At 37.5% G+C, this 16,495-nt stretch overlaps 1 protein-coding gene across 2 annotated transcripts; it reads left to right on the forward strand.

Annotated features, from left to right (window-relative positions):
- The first annotated feature begins 8,019 nt into the window (after positions 1-8,019).
- Positions 8,020-15,321, forward strand: tmem72 (transmembrane protein 72). Of its 2 annotated transcripts, none has more exons than XM_044136084.1 (5): positions 8,020-8,338; positions 11,928-11,994; positions 12,480-12,551; positions 13,857-13,996; positions 14,791-15,321. In XM_044136084.1, the coding sequence occupies exons 1-5, from the start codon at positions 8,263-8,265 to the stop codon at positions 15,210-15,212; spliced, it is 777 nt and encodes a 258-aa protein (XP_043992019.1). In that variant the 5' UTR covers positions 8,020-8,262; the 3' UTR covers positions 15,213-15,321. The 2 variants fall into 2 exon arrangements, with proteins under 2 accessions (XP_043992019.1, XP_043992020.1); XM_044136085.1 differs by lacking the exon at positions 8,020-8,338 and adding an exon at positions 9,262-9,318.
- The last annotated feature ends 1,174 nt before the right edge of the window (positions 15,322-16,495 follow it).

A 16,495-nucleotide genomic window follows, 5' to 3' on the forward strand; every position in this document is an offset into this window, starting at 1 on the left:
ACTTCTCTTATTTGTTTGCATGCGTGTGCACGTGCATGTTTGTCTGTCTCTTTGTTGTGGTGGACTGTCCAGGATTAACTCTGTCCCTTGTCCAAAAGTCACAGCAGAAAGGCAGCAGTTCACCTGGATTCTGCAATGTAAACAGCTGAAAACACTGTAAGGATAAATATGACAGATTTGGTCATACTAAGAAATATAATTTTAAAAATGACCAATTATTCCAAATAATTTTAAAATATGACTTTCAAACAATATCCTCTGCTTAATTGTCAATAATAACTAAGCACCTCTGCAAAAGAGGCTTTGAAGGTTAACTAGTTTTATTAAATTTTTATTTTTTTTTTTCAAATGAACTCTGTTTAAATATTGAAAAGCCAAATCAGAGAGCCTACTAAGAACCTGTTTTATTTGTTGAAATGTTTTTGTTTGACGTTCCTAGCGCTGAAGGAGCCGCTGCATGACAAAACATGGCAAAAGACTGCAGAGAAAATAAGTGTTTGTCCAGCTTGAGGTCACAATAACGGAGTTGATAAAATAGGAGCAATTGCTACATTTCCAGATAGAAATATTTCTTACAAAATAATCTATCAATCTTTCTTCAACTGTCAGAACATTTTTTACTTATAGTTACCCATATAATGCATGATTATAGTGTACAATATAGAATGAAGCAGGTATTATTCCAGGTTTTAATACGGTTTTATAGCAGTTAAGCTAAAGAAACCCTCAACATTATTTAAAAGATTTCTCTTTGATTTAGTAAGGACCTCTCCAAAATAAAGATTAAATCTGCATAATTGAGTCCACCATGCTGGTAAATAAATTACAGTTAATTAAATGAGCAGATTAAAAGTGCCATTTTTACTGTTGCAAACTTAATCCAATTAATTTAAAGCAGTGCTGTTTTGAATTCCTGATTCTGTCTGATTAGAAAATGATTTAAGTAGCTCTTTTGAATCTTTAAATTGTGGAAATAAAAACCCCTGAAAAACTTTGTCAGAGGTCTATTATGTCTGCCCTCATGAAAAACAGACAGCTTTATCTGGAAAGCCGTGGGAGATGTGACTTAGAGATTTGTGATTAAACTAGAAGTTTTAATAACGTATCCGAGGACAACCATCTGTTGTTAGATCACCACCCAACATTGCTCTCTCTGTCTCTGTCTTTATCTACAGAGAGAGAAAGTTATACCTGTATCCAGGGGCGCGTATAGGGGGGGAAAGTTATGGCAATTCTATGGGCCCCTGACCGACAGGGGGCCCTCCACAATTTATTTTTTTTAATTTTTTGTTCATAGAAATAAAAAAATAAAGCAACTGGGGCCCTGTCAATTACAAAATTAGTCTTATTGTGTTTTTGAAGATTATTTTAAGCAGTTAAAAGTTAATGTTCCCACTCACAGACCAAAAAGCAGACATCCACATTTGGCCTGAACACCCTCCCTGGATCTGCATGAAATGGTTTAATCCTGCTTGTCGCACTTGACGGTGATGGTGTTCAGCAGCAGACAGCGGAAGACAATAACAACTGTGGCAGTTACTACGCTGCTAAGACAAATTACAAAATCAGGTTTTAAAAAAATAAATAAATAAAGAGAAGGACAGAAAAAAAAGTAAGACCCAGTTTTTCTCCGAGAGTTGGGTAAACCATGTGAGATTATAAACCTTATAGCATAATTAGATTAGCTACAGACTACTGTTTGCCTCCATTTCACTAGCATTTAATGAATTAAGAAAAAAATTACCAACATATTCATATATTTAACCTGTCCCTTGTACCTTTTAACACTTAACTGAAGAGTCAGTCAGCAGTAACTCTAACCCACATCCCTCCTGACCTGACCTCTCCTAAGTGAAATTAAAGCTGTAGTATGTAGGCTAAAGTTTATAAAAAATATTTTTTACATATTTGTTAAAACGGTCATTATGTTGTGACTGTATGGCATGAGAGATAATCTGTGAAAAATCTATTTCCTCTGCCTTCTCCCAGTGCTAGAAACAACCAGTCAGTATCAGGAGAGTTTTAGTGCTATCAATCCCAATCTCATGTGGCTGCTCATCCTTCCTGCCCCTTGCTCTGTGCCTTGCTCTGTGCTAGGATGCAGCTAGCCTGTTGTGAATGCTCAGTCTAATTAGCACAGCTACCAATGAAGGCAGATAAACGGTTTCCTGTAATGATATGTTGTTTCTCCACCATTAGCACATTTAGAAGTTAGTGAATGAGGTTGATTGACAGCACTAAAACCCTCCTACTAGTTCTGATTGGTTGTTTTGGTCGGAACGGTGCATTACTTTAGCCAGTAATAATAGTTCAGGGAGCAGGTGGAGGAGATTGATTGTTTTCACAGATTATCTGTCTCATAACAAACTGACACGACGTGGTGCCAGCTTTAACAAATATGGAGAAAACATATTTTTTTATTGAAGTTACGTACTGCAGCTTGACTAAAATGCAACTACATAGCATTTATGAGAAGTCTGGATTGCTTTATGTGTATTTTGCATGTTGCTTTTGACTATTGCTCGTAGGGAGAGACATTCCAGTAAGCTAAAACTACTAGAAAAAATTTAAGCAACCTATGCAGACTGTTGGATGTTAAATTCATGAGCAGTAAATATTGTGTTAGTATCAGCATTGAACCAAAGAAAGCAAGTTGCAAGCCTTTAAAATTGTGATGCTTTTTATGGGTCAAATAGACTCAAAAAATTGTAACAGCAACTGCGATGGGGGGAGCAATCACATTTTTTGTCAGAGGGCCCAAGATTCCTGGCGGTGCCCCTGCCTGTACGGTTGAAGTGAAAACAATCAGCTGCCTAACCGGTATGGCTCTCAATGCTGTGGTATTTTTACAGCAGCAAATAAAGAAATGAATTATATCAGTCTTCAAGCCTCACAAAGCCTGCAAAGCTCTGAAAAGCTCTGCAAAGACCGCCGGCAGCAGTCCAAGAAGTTGGACAAGTCCAATAATATGACAAAAGCCTCACTGTGAGACCGCTCGGTAACGACAAAAAACCGCCACAAATAATGTAAATAGTCTGCAGGTACAAATACACAAAGTAGGATCAGGTTAGTTTACACTTAAAATTCATTCAACATAAAAAATGGCCGTGTTGTTTTTCTATGGAGGTATTCTATGTTTATTTTATTTTTCGCTTTCCACACCTTAATGATGCAATGACATTGTATTTTGTTTTGGTGTGAAAGACTTTGACCCAATCATTACTTGTGCAGTTTTCTGCAGACATCTTGTAAACTGTGAAGAGCTGAACCAATGCATTTTAACGCATGATAGTGATTAATATAGTTTGAGATTACGGTAAGATACTGAGCAGAATGACATGACATATCTTTTCTGTCTTCTCAAAGTCTTTGTGTATGATTTGTTTCTATTTCACAACCTCTGATTTCCTGCTCCTCCCATGTCTGCTCTTCATCTCTCTGCTGTTGCCCTTTGTTGCTCTTATTAGAAGCATCTGAGAAAGGGGGAAAGAAAACATTCCTTCCAGTAAATGTCTGTATTTGTTGCTGATCAGTAAGCATCAATTTCTGTGCTGAATTGTACCAGTACTTCTCAACCACTAGGTGACTCCCTGCATTGGTATTTGTAGAACTGTTGCTTGATTGCTGCAGAATAACTGGTAAGCTGAAAAGCAGTCAGGTGATATTTCTTTTTACACTTTATGAAAGCTATTGTGCTTTTCTTACTCATTTAAAAGTGTAAACATTTGAGGCACACTTAGTTCAATACATTTATGTAAATATAAAAACCAAAAAAATACCTTTTACAATTTTCTGTAAATGAAATGTTTAAACAAAACACTATTGCTTGTGAGGTTTCATTCCAAACTAATTACTTAAAATTGAACACAGCTGCATCACATGTGACACACATGATTAGAATATCATTACTTACCATATTTGAAGGAGGTTTACCCTGTCTAAACCTCAGACATTCGGTTTGGTATGCTCTTGATTGTTAAAGTGACAATCCACACCATGGTAAGATGATAAGAGCCGTCTGAGGCCTTTGAAAAGAGGATTGCACTGGGATTTAACATCACCCATTCCACTGTCTGGAAAGTAGTCTGCAAGTGAAAGACATCAGAAACAACTTACAATACGTCCAGGTCTAAGCAGGACCACCCTGATTACGTCGCAAAAGATGATAAACAAAAAATACCCTCAGAATGTCAGTACAGGACTCTGATGAGACTCCTCTTATTGTTGAAATGACAATGCATGTCAGTACAATCAAACGGAACGTGGACCTGTTTAATGTTTGTTGCGACAGTATGCAAACAGGAAACATTTCCTCCCTAAGAAAACAAAACATTAAGACAAAGACCAACAATGTTGGTTGGACAGAAAACACTGGAGCTGAATTATTTGGACATTGGAAAGCATTCCAGGAAAAGAAGCCCAATACAGACTGCAAAGAACTGAAGTAGAAGTGCCATGATCTGGGAAAGTTTGTTGCAAGAGCACCTGACCAGCTCAACCAAAAGCCATCATTATTTTCTGCTGTGTATTGGAGAACGCTTTAGTAAAAAGTGAGAGACCATCTGCTAAAAAAATAGACCCAAAGCAGACAATTTACAATGTGTGAATAAGATACATCAATAAAAGATTATTTAATTTGAGGTTCTTGCCACACATTTACCAGAGTTGTGGAAAAAGTTTGGAGGGCACTGAAATATGCTGTGATCATCCTGCTTCTAAAAGAAGTCTTGTTTATTGATTTATCAGATCACTGGAGCAGGGTAATAAAGCTGCTTGTATAATTAAGATTAGAGCTGTTTTTACTAGTTCTGACACATACCAGACACCCACGCCAGGCTGAATGTGACTGAGCAAAACAAGGGAGAGGTCTCAGAGAGCAAAGCCTGGTTAATCTCATGTCTAGTACCAATAGGCACATTCGGAAAAAAAAAATAAACTGAGAATGCAAAATGGTGGTAATAAAACGTCTTAGGATGCAAAATGTGGAAGAGACTATATAGGGGGAGAGGGAAGAAACCAAGAGGATGTAGAGGATCTGGTGGTCAGTGATGTTGTCTACAATTCTGCTACACAGAAATAAAAACAAAGGAACATATTTAAGCCGTAGCACTAGTCTCAAAAAAATTGGTACACTTTTCAAAGGACTTCCCTCAGGCATACTCCAATAATTGGTCAATAAACACACAATCAAAGGCAACAGATTAGGTTCAGGAAGCTATATATGGAGATGCAAGAGACTAAATCACAGTTAGGGATGAATGAAAAGAAATGTTACTTCTTACAATGTATAAAGAAATGCACACTATGAATATTCCAAGCACAACACTACAACAACAATCTAGCCTTCAGAGCTGCAGACACTATGGCATGGCTTAGACAGTACACATTCTTGACTCATCTTTGTTTATCATTTTCCAAGCGTACAATACTCTACAGTCAAAACATCTATTTGATTCATTCAAGATGTCCTCAGAATTTCACTGTTTTTTTTGCCATCATTTTCTGCACACCATCTACACAAGAAGAGTTTGTGGTTCAGTCTCCTCTCGTTCAATGATGAGATATCTTTCAACAGTGAAGCTGAACCATATTTGCTTCACAGATTATTTTTTTTACTTTTATTTTTGACACAATCTGTTTATTGTAACTTCCAAAAGAATCCACACTTTGTTTCATTCCAACCACAAGCTTCAAAGCCTTTTATTAGAATTTAATTAGTCATATCTACAAATACCAGTAGATAATTTCAAGCTAAAAGGAAGAGAATAAATGGGTTTGAAAGTATTTTACAAGAAGTCACTTACTTAAAAAATGGAGGGAATCGTTTCTTTTTGTATTGTTTTTGTTAGAATATATATTATTTACCAACATTTTGAAATTCATATTGATCTCCAACATGTGATTCTGAAGCCGTATGGGATTCTTTCTGTTCTTCACGTTGTCTCTAACATCAGCCAAAACTGATACAGCGTTGTGCAGAATTGATTCATAAAAACTATAAAAAGGCACATTTGAGTAGTTTTTCCATTCTTTAATAATGTGTGTAAATGTAAAAGGACGCATTAAAGTTTGTGATTATATGTGACTGATGAGAGAGTTCACAGTTCAAGGCACTTTGAGAATGTTTAAAAAAATTATGAATAAATGTGAAATTGATAGAACTGATAGAAACTGATAGAAATAATTTCAAGCAACAAAGGTCTAATCTTGGCTCGGTCTTTGCAGTGTTTTGATGATGTAGACGACTGCCTGCATGGTGTGACCCTTCCTCCTGACACCTGACTTGAACAAGTTGGTAATTAACAGGCTTCTGTAGGACTTGATGGCAGGCAGAGGAGATCTTGCAATTATTTGTTCTGATTCAAATTATATATCTAAAATACGCAGGGCACTAGTCTCTGAGGACCAGAATTGATAAACATTGCTTTTATAGATGCACATTCTGAATCTGGAGTGTAGATAAAAAGCTTTCATACTGTAACAATTTTACAGTATTAAATTCTGCTCTTAATACCCTTTAAAACCATAATGAGTTAGACATTTGAAGACATACACAGTCTATTAAACACATTTAAACGTATACAAGTAAAAATGCTTGTAGAGCATTTCTTAAAACACACCACAAATGGGATGTGCTGTGGTGGCGCAGGGGTTCAGCACAACCCACATAAGGAGGCCTTAGTCCTCGACGCAGCCGTCGCAGGTCCAATTCCCAGCCTGGTGACCTTTGCCGAATGTCTTCCCCCTTCTCTCATTACCCACTTTCCTGTCAATTAACTATCAAATAAAGGCCACTAGAGCCAATAAAACCTTTAAAAAAAAACACACCACAGAGTCCAAGATATTTCAATGAAGACCAGCTAAACATATGTGTAATGCAAAACCTGCAAATTTTGGTGTCATGATCCAGTCTGTGAATCATTTCAGACAATTTTGTTTTCTTTAGTGCAACTGACTGAGCAGCTTTTCAAGCAGCTTGGCTAATGGCCAATCAGATTGTGTTGCTGACTATGTGCTTATTGCTTCAGTGCAAAATGTCCACCACCAAGTGTTACCTTAAAATCTAACTGCAGTCGTTTAACATGGCAAATTTTACAGCAATAACTGTGACTGTGTTTTATCAAGACCATAAGGGAACAAGTGAAAAAGAAGGAGTATATATTAGTCAGTATCGCTTACAGGATTAGTTTTCTTTTTCATATTTCCTGTCTACAGTTTCGGCCACACACCTTCTCAGTGGCAAACCACATATAACCTGATTCCTAAGCTAGAAACAAGCGGAACTGGTACAATAACACAAAAAGGTCTTTGTTGAAGATTTAGAGAGATTTACTTAGCTTACTTTGGCCTGTTCCAGGAATCCATGTGTGTTTGCTTTTGTGAACTTTGTGACTTTGTTTTCTTGTTTCAGAAGACTTTTGCTGTGCCTGAACAAGCTCACACCTCCACCAAGTTTCAGGCCTGCCAGTTATTTGTTCTGACTTTCATGCATGTGTGAATATGTCAGAGGCGGTCTGTTTGTTTCTGTGCTGCGTTGTCCCTCATCCATTAATCTACTCCTAATACACAGTTTCACTGGTGCGTTAAAGTGAATTTTGTTTATCATATCTCAAAAACTGTAGAAACTGCTCTAATGTATGCTGACGCAAGTTATAGTTTGCGGGCCGTCAGAGCACACTCATGCTGAGACAGAGCTGCAATCAGTGAGCTTGTAGGCGCTGATGGATGCCTTTAAGATGGACAGATTACAATGCTTGGAAATGTTTTAAAATAACTCGAGAAGAAGGGGAATAAAGGAGTTCTTGCCATTTATTTCTTTTAGTTTTCAAGGCCTGACTGGAGTTATTGTTGATGCTGTTTATGTGTATGTAGGGCAGTTTCATATTAGTTCTTCAGAGGTAATTTTTAACCAGCTTAAATGCAAAATGCGACTGGCTTATCAAATGACCCCGAGCTGAAAAGTTTCACCTTGGTGCAAGAGCAGAAAGCATTTGTAAAACTTGTGCTGGGTGCTGGTGTGAGAGTGATTAGCAGTTACTGGAGCAACAGGAGCAGGAGCCACAAACTTTCTCGAGGTGAACTTCTCCTCTCTGGGGGGCTTCGCATCACGACACTGATGGATTACACGACTTTCGCTGTTACTGTTCGCCCAACTATCAGTCAACTGTCCATGTAGAATGCGTCTTTAGAGACAAGACTTTGAGAACACAAATAGAGGCTGAATTTGAAAAAAAATACAAAAAAAAAAACAGTGAAAATAATATGGGGAACTCAGGGAGCGTATGGTGGACTATGGTGGAGTGCGCTTGCAGGATCCTTGGTGTTTCTACAGCAACAGGTAAGACTTGTGGGCCTTATTAAAAAGTGTGGCAAAAAATAAATGTCTAGAGAGGGATTCAGTTAAAATGTAAGAGATTAATTTACCAGTTCACGGTACACCTGTAAACTTTTGGGAATCAAGGCAGCAAAAAAAGGCTATTAAAAATTCAGAACATGCAGTACACCAGGGCTTTTGTTTTAACTGCTGCTAATACTGAAAATATATTCTAAACTGTACAATGCTTTACCAAACTCATACAAATAGATTTTCTTTCTACTTTTGAAATGTCACAGTCTTAATACTTAATGTATTTTACTAGGATTTTATGTCTTGAACAAAATTAGTGCCTAATTATGAAGAGAAGCAGAAGAATAGATTCCTTTAAAAACACTAAAAAAATTTCTAAAAACTGCACCATGCATTTGTATGTAAGTCGCCCATTTAGTAAATAAATGTGTCTAATTTAATCCCAATATAAATCCAGTTTTTGTGTGTAGATCTGTGAGGTTTGCTAGAGAACGTTACCATTCAAACCACATTAATGAAGACAAATACAGTTGTGAAGAAGTCTAATCCAAAATTTTTGAAAGTGCAATGTTTAAACCACTGTCTAAAAAAAGAAACAGTACTACACAACTGTCCACATGTGGTTATGCCACCTCAGTTAATAGGTCAGACAAGGACAGCATTATTTGGAGAAGAAGCAGTAAAGTATACAGTAAAGTATCTAAAAGGTCTAAGATGAAAGACGGCCACAAGGTGTTCTGGTCAGACGAGATGTTTTTGTTTAAATGCAAAATGCTGTCTAAGGAGGAAAGGCAACTCTGCATAACTCTTCTGAGCACATCTCACGGTGATGGAAGCGCAGTATGATGTTATGATGCTTTTTTAAGCAATAAAAGGAAAGCAAGTGATGGCAGATTATTGGAAGAAGAAGAGGAGGATGTGCAGGACAATCCTGACAGAAAACTTACCAGAGGCAACTATCATTTTCCAAGGTACTAAACTCCTCCCAGTTAACTTTCTGCTCTGAGAGGTTAACACCTGGCCACACCTCCATCTAACAGGTGCTGAGATTCCTAAATCTGTTAAGTATTTACCTAAGTTCTGGATTTGTAGAAAATTTGATTTATCATAGAAGACTTCTTCAACTTTTTAAAGTTTATAAATCACATTAAATTCTTTAATATGTTGATGTTTGTGGCTACAATGCAAGGACAAAGTGAAAGTTCAAGGTGTAAGCTTATTTTTAAAGACATTGTACTACAATGACAGATCATATTTCAACAAGGTCAACTGTATTCCTGACCCCAAAGGACACCACTCTGTTGATATATAGCACACATAAAAGCACACTTGATGGTAAGCTATCATTGTTCTTCCTCCTGTAGTTTCCTCAGACACCCGACTGCCCACGACACATTAAACCTGCATGGAAGGAGCAGCTCTCAGGTTCCTCCTTGAAAAACACGGGACCCTTTTTCTTAAATTCAGACAGCTGCAGACAATGACCATTAACTTGGAGACATGTGCCTCACATAATACCAGCTATAAGTCTCATATCCAGCTGGGTTACAGGGTTTAACTGAACAAGCTGATGTACATTTACGCCCACAACAAGGCTGTGTGCATTGTTTTTTTATGTGTAAAAACACATGAATGTAGGCTTATGGTGCGTATGTGCATGTGCCTCTGTCTGAGCGGCTGCCTGTTCACGCGTCTCCACGTCTGAGTCACCCCCTTGGCCTCTGTGTGTGTTCGCTGCAGACATTAATGCATGGAGCGCATGTATGTTAATATCCGGCTGAGCTATATGCAGCGTTAATTCCCCTCTCACTCTCCAAACTACCAGAACATGTTTAAGTCACATTCCCACAGCTTCCCTCCTACAAAGATTGCATCTCTGGATTTTGGAGTACACCAGCCAAAGAAATTGCTTCCATGTGTTGAACAGCGATCGTTGCGTTACCGAGCTTATCTCATAGGGAAAATACCGGTTATTATACAAAGAGGGTTCCACAGTCATTTCAAAGATGTTTTAGCCAGTAATCAAATTTGCAGGATATCCATTTAGAGTTGTGAGTGAAGTGGCTTGAAGGAAATTCATGAGTAACATTTTTACTGTATTATAAAAAAGCAGCTTGAAAAAGAAAGATGTCCTGATTTTTAAAGGCAAAAAAGTAACGTAGTATTTCCTCATTATGCTAATATAATTCATTTTTTAAAAATTAGTGTTAGATCTGGAACAAAATCTTAGTTGCCATTGGACATGGTCAATGTTCAGAAACAACCCCTTTGGCAAGTATCATAGCTTGTAAACGCTCCTGTAAACCAGGAAGGAATTTCTCACTTATTCTGTTGGCTTTTTTCTGCTTTTTAGAAGGTTTGTGCTTCATCTTTAATTCAAGGCTTTTTTTGTCTTTCTTACTGATATTTTCAATTGAAATAAGAGATGCACTGCATAAACAGATGATTTAAGTAGACTCAGTTTCACTCCGGGTTTGATCAGTTAGGATTACAAGTGAACCCTTATATGCAAAATATTTTATATTTTTTAAAACAGTTTTGCAAAGTCAGTATGTTTTCAATCTTACAGAATTGTAGGCATTTTCATGTTGTTTTTGAACAAGCTGGTGTTTGGTGTTGCATATGTATTTTCTTCTTTTTCTACTTCAAAATTAATTATACAGAAGTTTTGATTCAGAAAACTTTCTAAAGATCTTATATGAGCAAATTATGTTTTTTCACCTCTGGCAAGTCAAGACCAATGTTCTTCATTTATCTTTTCTTCCAAAGTTTATTTTGAAATATGTGATACCAGATAGCCTTGTTCTAACGTATTTGCAAGAAAGTAGAAATGGATGGTATTGTTAGCATTACTGAGGAGCCAACATCTCTTGATGTTTACAAATCAAGGTTTTATGAATCAGTGTGATTACAAACCACTGAATTGTCCAAGACTTTTTTCTAATCATGATTGTGTACAAGCTGGTTTGAATCTCAGACATCTGGATGTAGTTATGAGAGCACAAATCTAATTTAATGCACAGACTTTTGGCATGGTGCAGCATTCCTTTTCTAGAAAATTGGGCAAACTGGCTTAGTGACACTGGACTTGTCATTGACTCATTGTGAAGTCATCTGTTGACACGGCTGCTTGAGTGTAATTCCAAGCATGAGCAAGCTATTATCAACGTTCTGTGACAATGACAATAAATTGTAACAATTACAACAATTACTGGCACTTAATTTAATGGATGATTTTAAGTTGGCTCTGTTTGAGGGGATTAAAATGACAAAATAGGCTTTCAGGCAAGGTTTTGGTTAGTTTTTATGTTATGCTACTTATACACAAACTAAAAAGAAAAACAAAAGAGCCTCAAGAAAGACTGCGAGAAATACAGAAAAGCAGTGTGGGGAAATATAGTGGGAAAAACAGAGAACAACGTCCACTTGTGAAAATATTAAACATATTTATCTTAGTTTGAGGTGTTTATCCTAGTCCAGTAGAACCTCCAGCAAATAACGATCTTACTCTGACATCTGGTGGACGGAATCTGCTCATTACTCCAACACTAAGCAACTCATTTATTCTTTTATTGTTCAGTGTTGTGCGCTGTGGGAATAGAGACAGTCCAACAGGGAGAATTCAACAGCCTTGGCATCTACCTGATGTAAGTGTTTACATTTTTAAGCTACTTCATGCTGCATTATTTTTACAAAACTTAATTATGTCCTACTTTTGTACCACTTCTTTGCAGCATATGGCAAAAAAAAAGTGGTCTGTGGGCTTTTAAAAAAGTTAATTTTGGTTATAATCTGTCTTATAATGATAACACTTGCAGGCTTGCAAAAGAGTTGGGAAGGAGTCAAAAGGCTAAATGGAGGTGCAGAGTGCAGAAGGGGGAGCTGTCTTCCTCCTCCTCCTGATATTATTCTGTATCAAAGCCAAACTCCCACAAAACTGGAGGAAAACATCTCTCCTGGGACAGAGACAGTTTATTTTGTTTTTACACAACATAAGCTGTCTCCACACAAAATATAATTTGAAAGTGTCCGCAAAAATGCAAAACCAAGCTATTTATATGCAGTTTACAGCACATAAAAATTGTTGCATCACTCATCTGCTGTTTGTTGACATGCTTCTTCCTTTTGGCAGAACATCCTCTGTCGGCATCATGATGTTTGAGATGGCATACTTTCTGGATTCCCTACTGTCCATGTGTATCCCGTAAGTACATGGCCATCCTTAAAATATTTGTTTGGAGCTTTTGAATAAGGAACATACATAACGATGGAGTAAATTTGTCCTATAAGTCGGGTTTCGATAGGTGACAGTACTTAGTTAAGCTCAGTCTTGTAGCAAATTGGAAAGCCTTTTGAATTCACTAACTTGTCATTTTGTATCTTTATTTTTTTACCTCACTTTGGTTCCCTTCTATTTTAAAGCGTTTTAGAAATGAATGTGTGAATGGATGAGTATTGGCAATACCAGCTAATAACGGCATATCTCCCTCCATTTGGAGAACTGAAACACTAAAGAACAACGTTCTGTGCTTTATGCCATGTTTGGTTCAGTGACATAAAAACCACCAGAAGAGCAAATATCTAGTTCACACTGGTTAAATTGATTGTGTTTTACATGCAAAGCAACCATTTTCAATGAAACTCTGGGTTACTTTGAGACCCCAACTGCAGGGTGTTGATTTGTTTATTTAAACAGATTTGAACTATTAAATTGTGAATTTTAAGGACAAATTGAATGCACCATAAAACACACAGCTGTGAGACAAATTCTATCATCAACAAAACTCTAATATAAACCTTCTGGCACTTAAAGTGACCACAGTTTTACTATGTGTTTTTATATTCTTCACTTTTGATTGAGAGTTTTTATCATTTATGTTGAAAAAAAATAATTCTAATGTTTTGAAATTACATCTAACAGTTCTTTTTATGATCTGTCTTGCAAATGATCATTTATCTCCCCCCAACTGAGAATGTGAAAAAAGACCAGTTTGACATTCTCAGTTTAACCAGGATCGTCGTTGCTGTGGATTTTGAACATCTGCTTGCAAGACAAGGCCGCTCAGTGTTGGAATGTATTAGCATCTTCCATGCAGCTGCAAATTACTCATAGCTAACTGAATGTGGCATGGGAATGTTAACAAGAGCAGAAACGACAGTAGAAATTTATACAAATGCCTGCTGATTAAACATAACATTTTGTCAAACTGCTTTGACAAAATGTCACTAGGATCCGTGATGTCACACTGATTCTCCAAGTAGGTGCTGTTTACTCTCACTGCATGTAAGATACTGTCTGCTAAACCACTTCACACAATCTCAGCTGAAAGCATCTGGAGCACACATTCTAGTTTATTACCTAACTTGAATGTCCAGGAGAGGGCAGACTTGTCTTTTTTTACCTGTTCTAATTTTCTCAGAGTTTTAAGAAAGAACGCTTTATGTAAGACTCCTTGTAGACTGTACTTTCCAGTAGCTGTTCTCATGATTTCCCCTTTTTAATCTGCAGCTGTCCTCCAAACTGGCAAGTGTTTGTCTTGTGGGGGAAGATGGCTCGTGTTGGAGGTTTTCATAAATTCCTCTACTACTCCATCATGTCAGTGGTCTGCTTCTTGCACCCTGTGCTGGTTTGGCACGCAATCATCCCAGGTAAAAAATAACATGTACAGCATTAACGGCTGTAGATACTTTTGCTCTAAAATTTGATGGCTTTGTCTTTAGGTAAGTGTGGAATGCCTGAATGTGATGCAGTAAGAAAAAATTTGCACGCTTTTAAAAGCATCATTTATTTTCAGCATGAAAATAAAAGTGCCTCGCAAATGTATTTTCACTCCTTGAACTTTTTCACATTTTGTTACAACCACAAGCAACAGTATCTTCTCTTGATAGTTTAGGTAACAGACAAATTAAGGTATAAAAAAAAACATGATTTTTGAATATTTTTAATTCAAATCTCATTAAGGTGTTGCATTCATTTGCATTTAGCCCCATTGCTGGTCTTTTAGGAAATGTTAAATTCCAACAGATCTAAGTACAGGAATTGTTACCTATCATTCTTTTCAAATTAACTGTAGGTGTTTTTAGGTGGAGTCATTGTGTCACATAAATACAATTCTAACTAATTTCACCGTGGGTCTGGCTGAATGTTTAATTTTGTTGTCTTGCTGGAATTTGAGGCTCCTTCCCAGTCTCAGATGTCTTTCAGCTTCTAACAGGTTTTCTTGATGATTGCTTTGTATTTTTGCTCCTTATATCTAACTTTTTGAAAACTAGTTTTTTTGCATTATTATGGAATTCTGAGCTTTATGGTGTATGAAAAATACATTAAGGTTTGTTGTAATGTGACAAAATATGGAAAATGTTTAGGGGTGTGAATACTTTTGCAAGGCATCCAGTATTCTGTTGGCAACCCATAAATAAAGGCATGTAATTTTTGACTGCAGGATCAATGCTTTTGGTAACAGCGTTTTTCAACTTCATACTAAGCAAGAAAGCAAAGATCAAGTCTCCCAAGAGTCCACCAGAGAGCAACAGTGACCAAAGCCTAACAACTGTCTGCGTAGCAGAAAGATCTGGCTCCAACGGCACGTCCTCGATTTTCCAAGCAGTGACGGGAAGAAAGGGAGGGCAAATGGCCTTCACAGACCCAGATCACTGCTTTGAGCCACAGGAGAGAGGAGAGAGCATCCAGGCCATGCTGGAGCAGGAGCAAACAGTAGCTCCTGTGCACACAGAAAGGAGGAGGAGGTGGAAAGAGATGATCTGGTTCAGAGATAGGGAGGAGCCTGTGGAAAGAGAGCTGGAGGAGATGAATGAGTCTGAACCAGACACCACCTCAGACACTGCACCTATGATCACCGACTGAACAAGTGATACTCCTTTTTGCAAACTGTGAAGCATGCATAACGTATTCAGACTTGGTGCAGATTTTTGTACTTCAAAAATGTCTAAAATATCACTGCAAAAGCAATAAAAAAAATAATAAAAACCATTTGTTTCTGAACGAGCACGTGGTAGCTTTTAGTCTGATTGCCTGTTTTTGCTAAGCCAGCGTTGATTGAAGAGCAGATGTTAAGGTGGACGAATGCAGTTACTGAACCATGCATTATTTATAAGCTCATAAATTAGATCAGCTGATTTCTTCATTCAGAGGAAAAAGGAAATATGCAGAAGTGTGTAAAAGAAAGAGCAGACGTGTGTGGATGCATGTGTTAGTCACATTCAAACCTCCTCATTGTGTGTATGTCATGTGTGAGCGGTGACCATGGAGACGGAGCTCTGGGAGGGGAGCCCATGTTATTATGGTGATTAGAGAAATGTAAGATAGCCTGCACAGCCACTATCACAGGCCTGTGTCTCACCACAATATGGATTAATATTAGCTCATGCTACTGTGGTTACTATTGTGTTCTAGGGATCATAACATAGCTTCATAAATCATGAAATTAGCATATTTGTGTGGGCCTGGTGATAAGAAAAAGATTTGTTTTCTTCTGGTTTTTATCAGGGTATGAAAGATGCATGTTCCCCTTTTGTTCAGCTTGTTAATTAATAGTGCTATTCTGCCAAAGCATGCACCCCAAACCTCTCGGTCCTTTGTTCACTCAGCTGCAGGTGTGAGACGTGTATGGCTGAAAACAGCAATCTCTCAGCAGAGGGAATCAATAAGAACAGAGTATCTCATTCATCAAAAAAAAAAAGCTCTTCACAGATATATCTGATGTCAAACACGTGAAAACACACAGAAATATTCCAAAGCTTAAACAAGTGAAACAAATCACATTCCCTGCAGCTACTTCCCTCTGTTGCTTTGTTTGATTGCTTTGTGTCTTAACATGTGAATGGAGTCAGGCGAGATGAGATGTTCTGGTGTGTTATGGAAAAAGACAGAGAGTCTTTGTTTAGAGCATGCTGAATTCACTCAGTGGCCCACATCCTGAGTTGTGTTGTTACCCTCACAAAGATTTCTGGTAAATTAGTAGCAGAGTGACCCCATAATAATCAGGTTGCATATTTTCATAAGTACTCCACCATCTTTTCCCCTTTTTTTTTACAGAGCTGTTCTCTAAGAGGGAAGTTGGTCAGCTGTTAGAACAGCTCACTTCCTTTGTGCATGGTAAATCATAGCTCCCATTCAAACGCAGGGTT

This window comes from Gambusia affinis, linkage group LG13 (genome assembly GCF_019740435.1).
Source record: "Gambusia affinis linkage group LG13, SWU_Gaff_1.0, whole genome shotgun sequence".
NCBI classification, from domain to species: Eukaryota; Metazoa; Chordata; class Actinopteri; order Cyprinodontiformes; family Poeciliidae; genus Gambusia; species Gambusia affinis.

Excerpts from the sequence above, each read along its gene's own strand:
- tmem72 (XM_044136084.1), top strand. The coding sequence starts at position 8,263 with ATGGGGAACTCAGGGAGCGTATGGTGGACTATGGTGGAGTGCGCTTGC. Across the intron at positions 8,339-11,927 it reads TGGTGTTTCTACAGCAACAG|TGTTGTGCGCTGTGGGAATA; the intron begins GTAAGACTTGTG and ends TTTATTGTTCAG. Across the intron at positions 11,995-12,479 it reads AGCCTTGGCATCTACCTGAT|AACATCCTCTGTCGGCATCA; the intron begins GTAAGTGTTTAC and ends TCCTTTTGGCAG.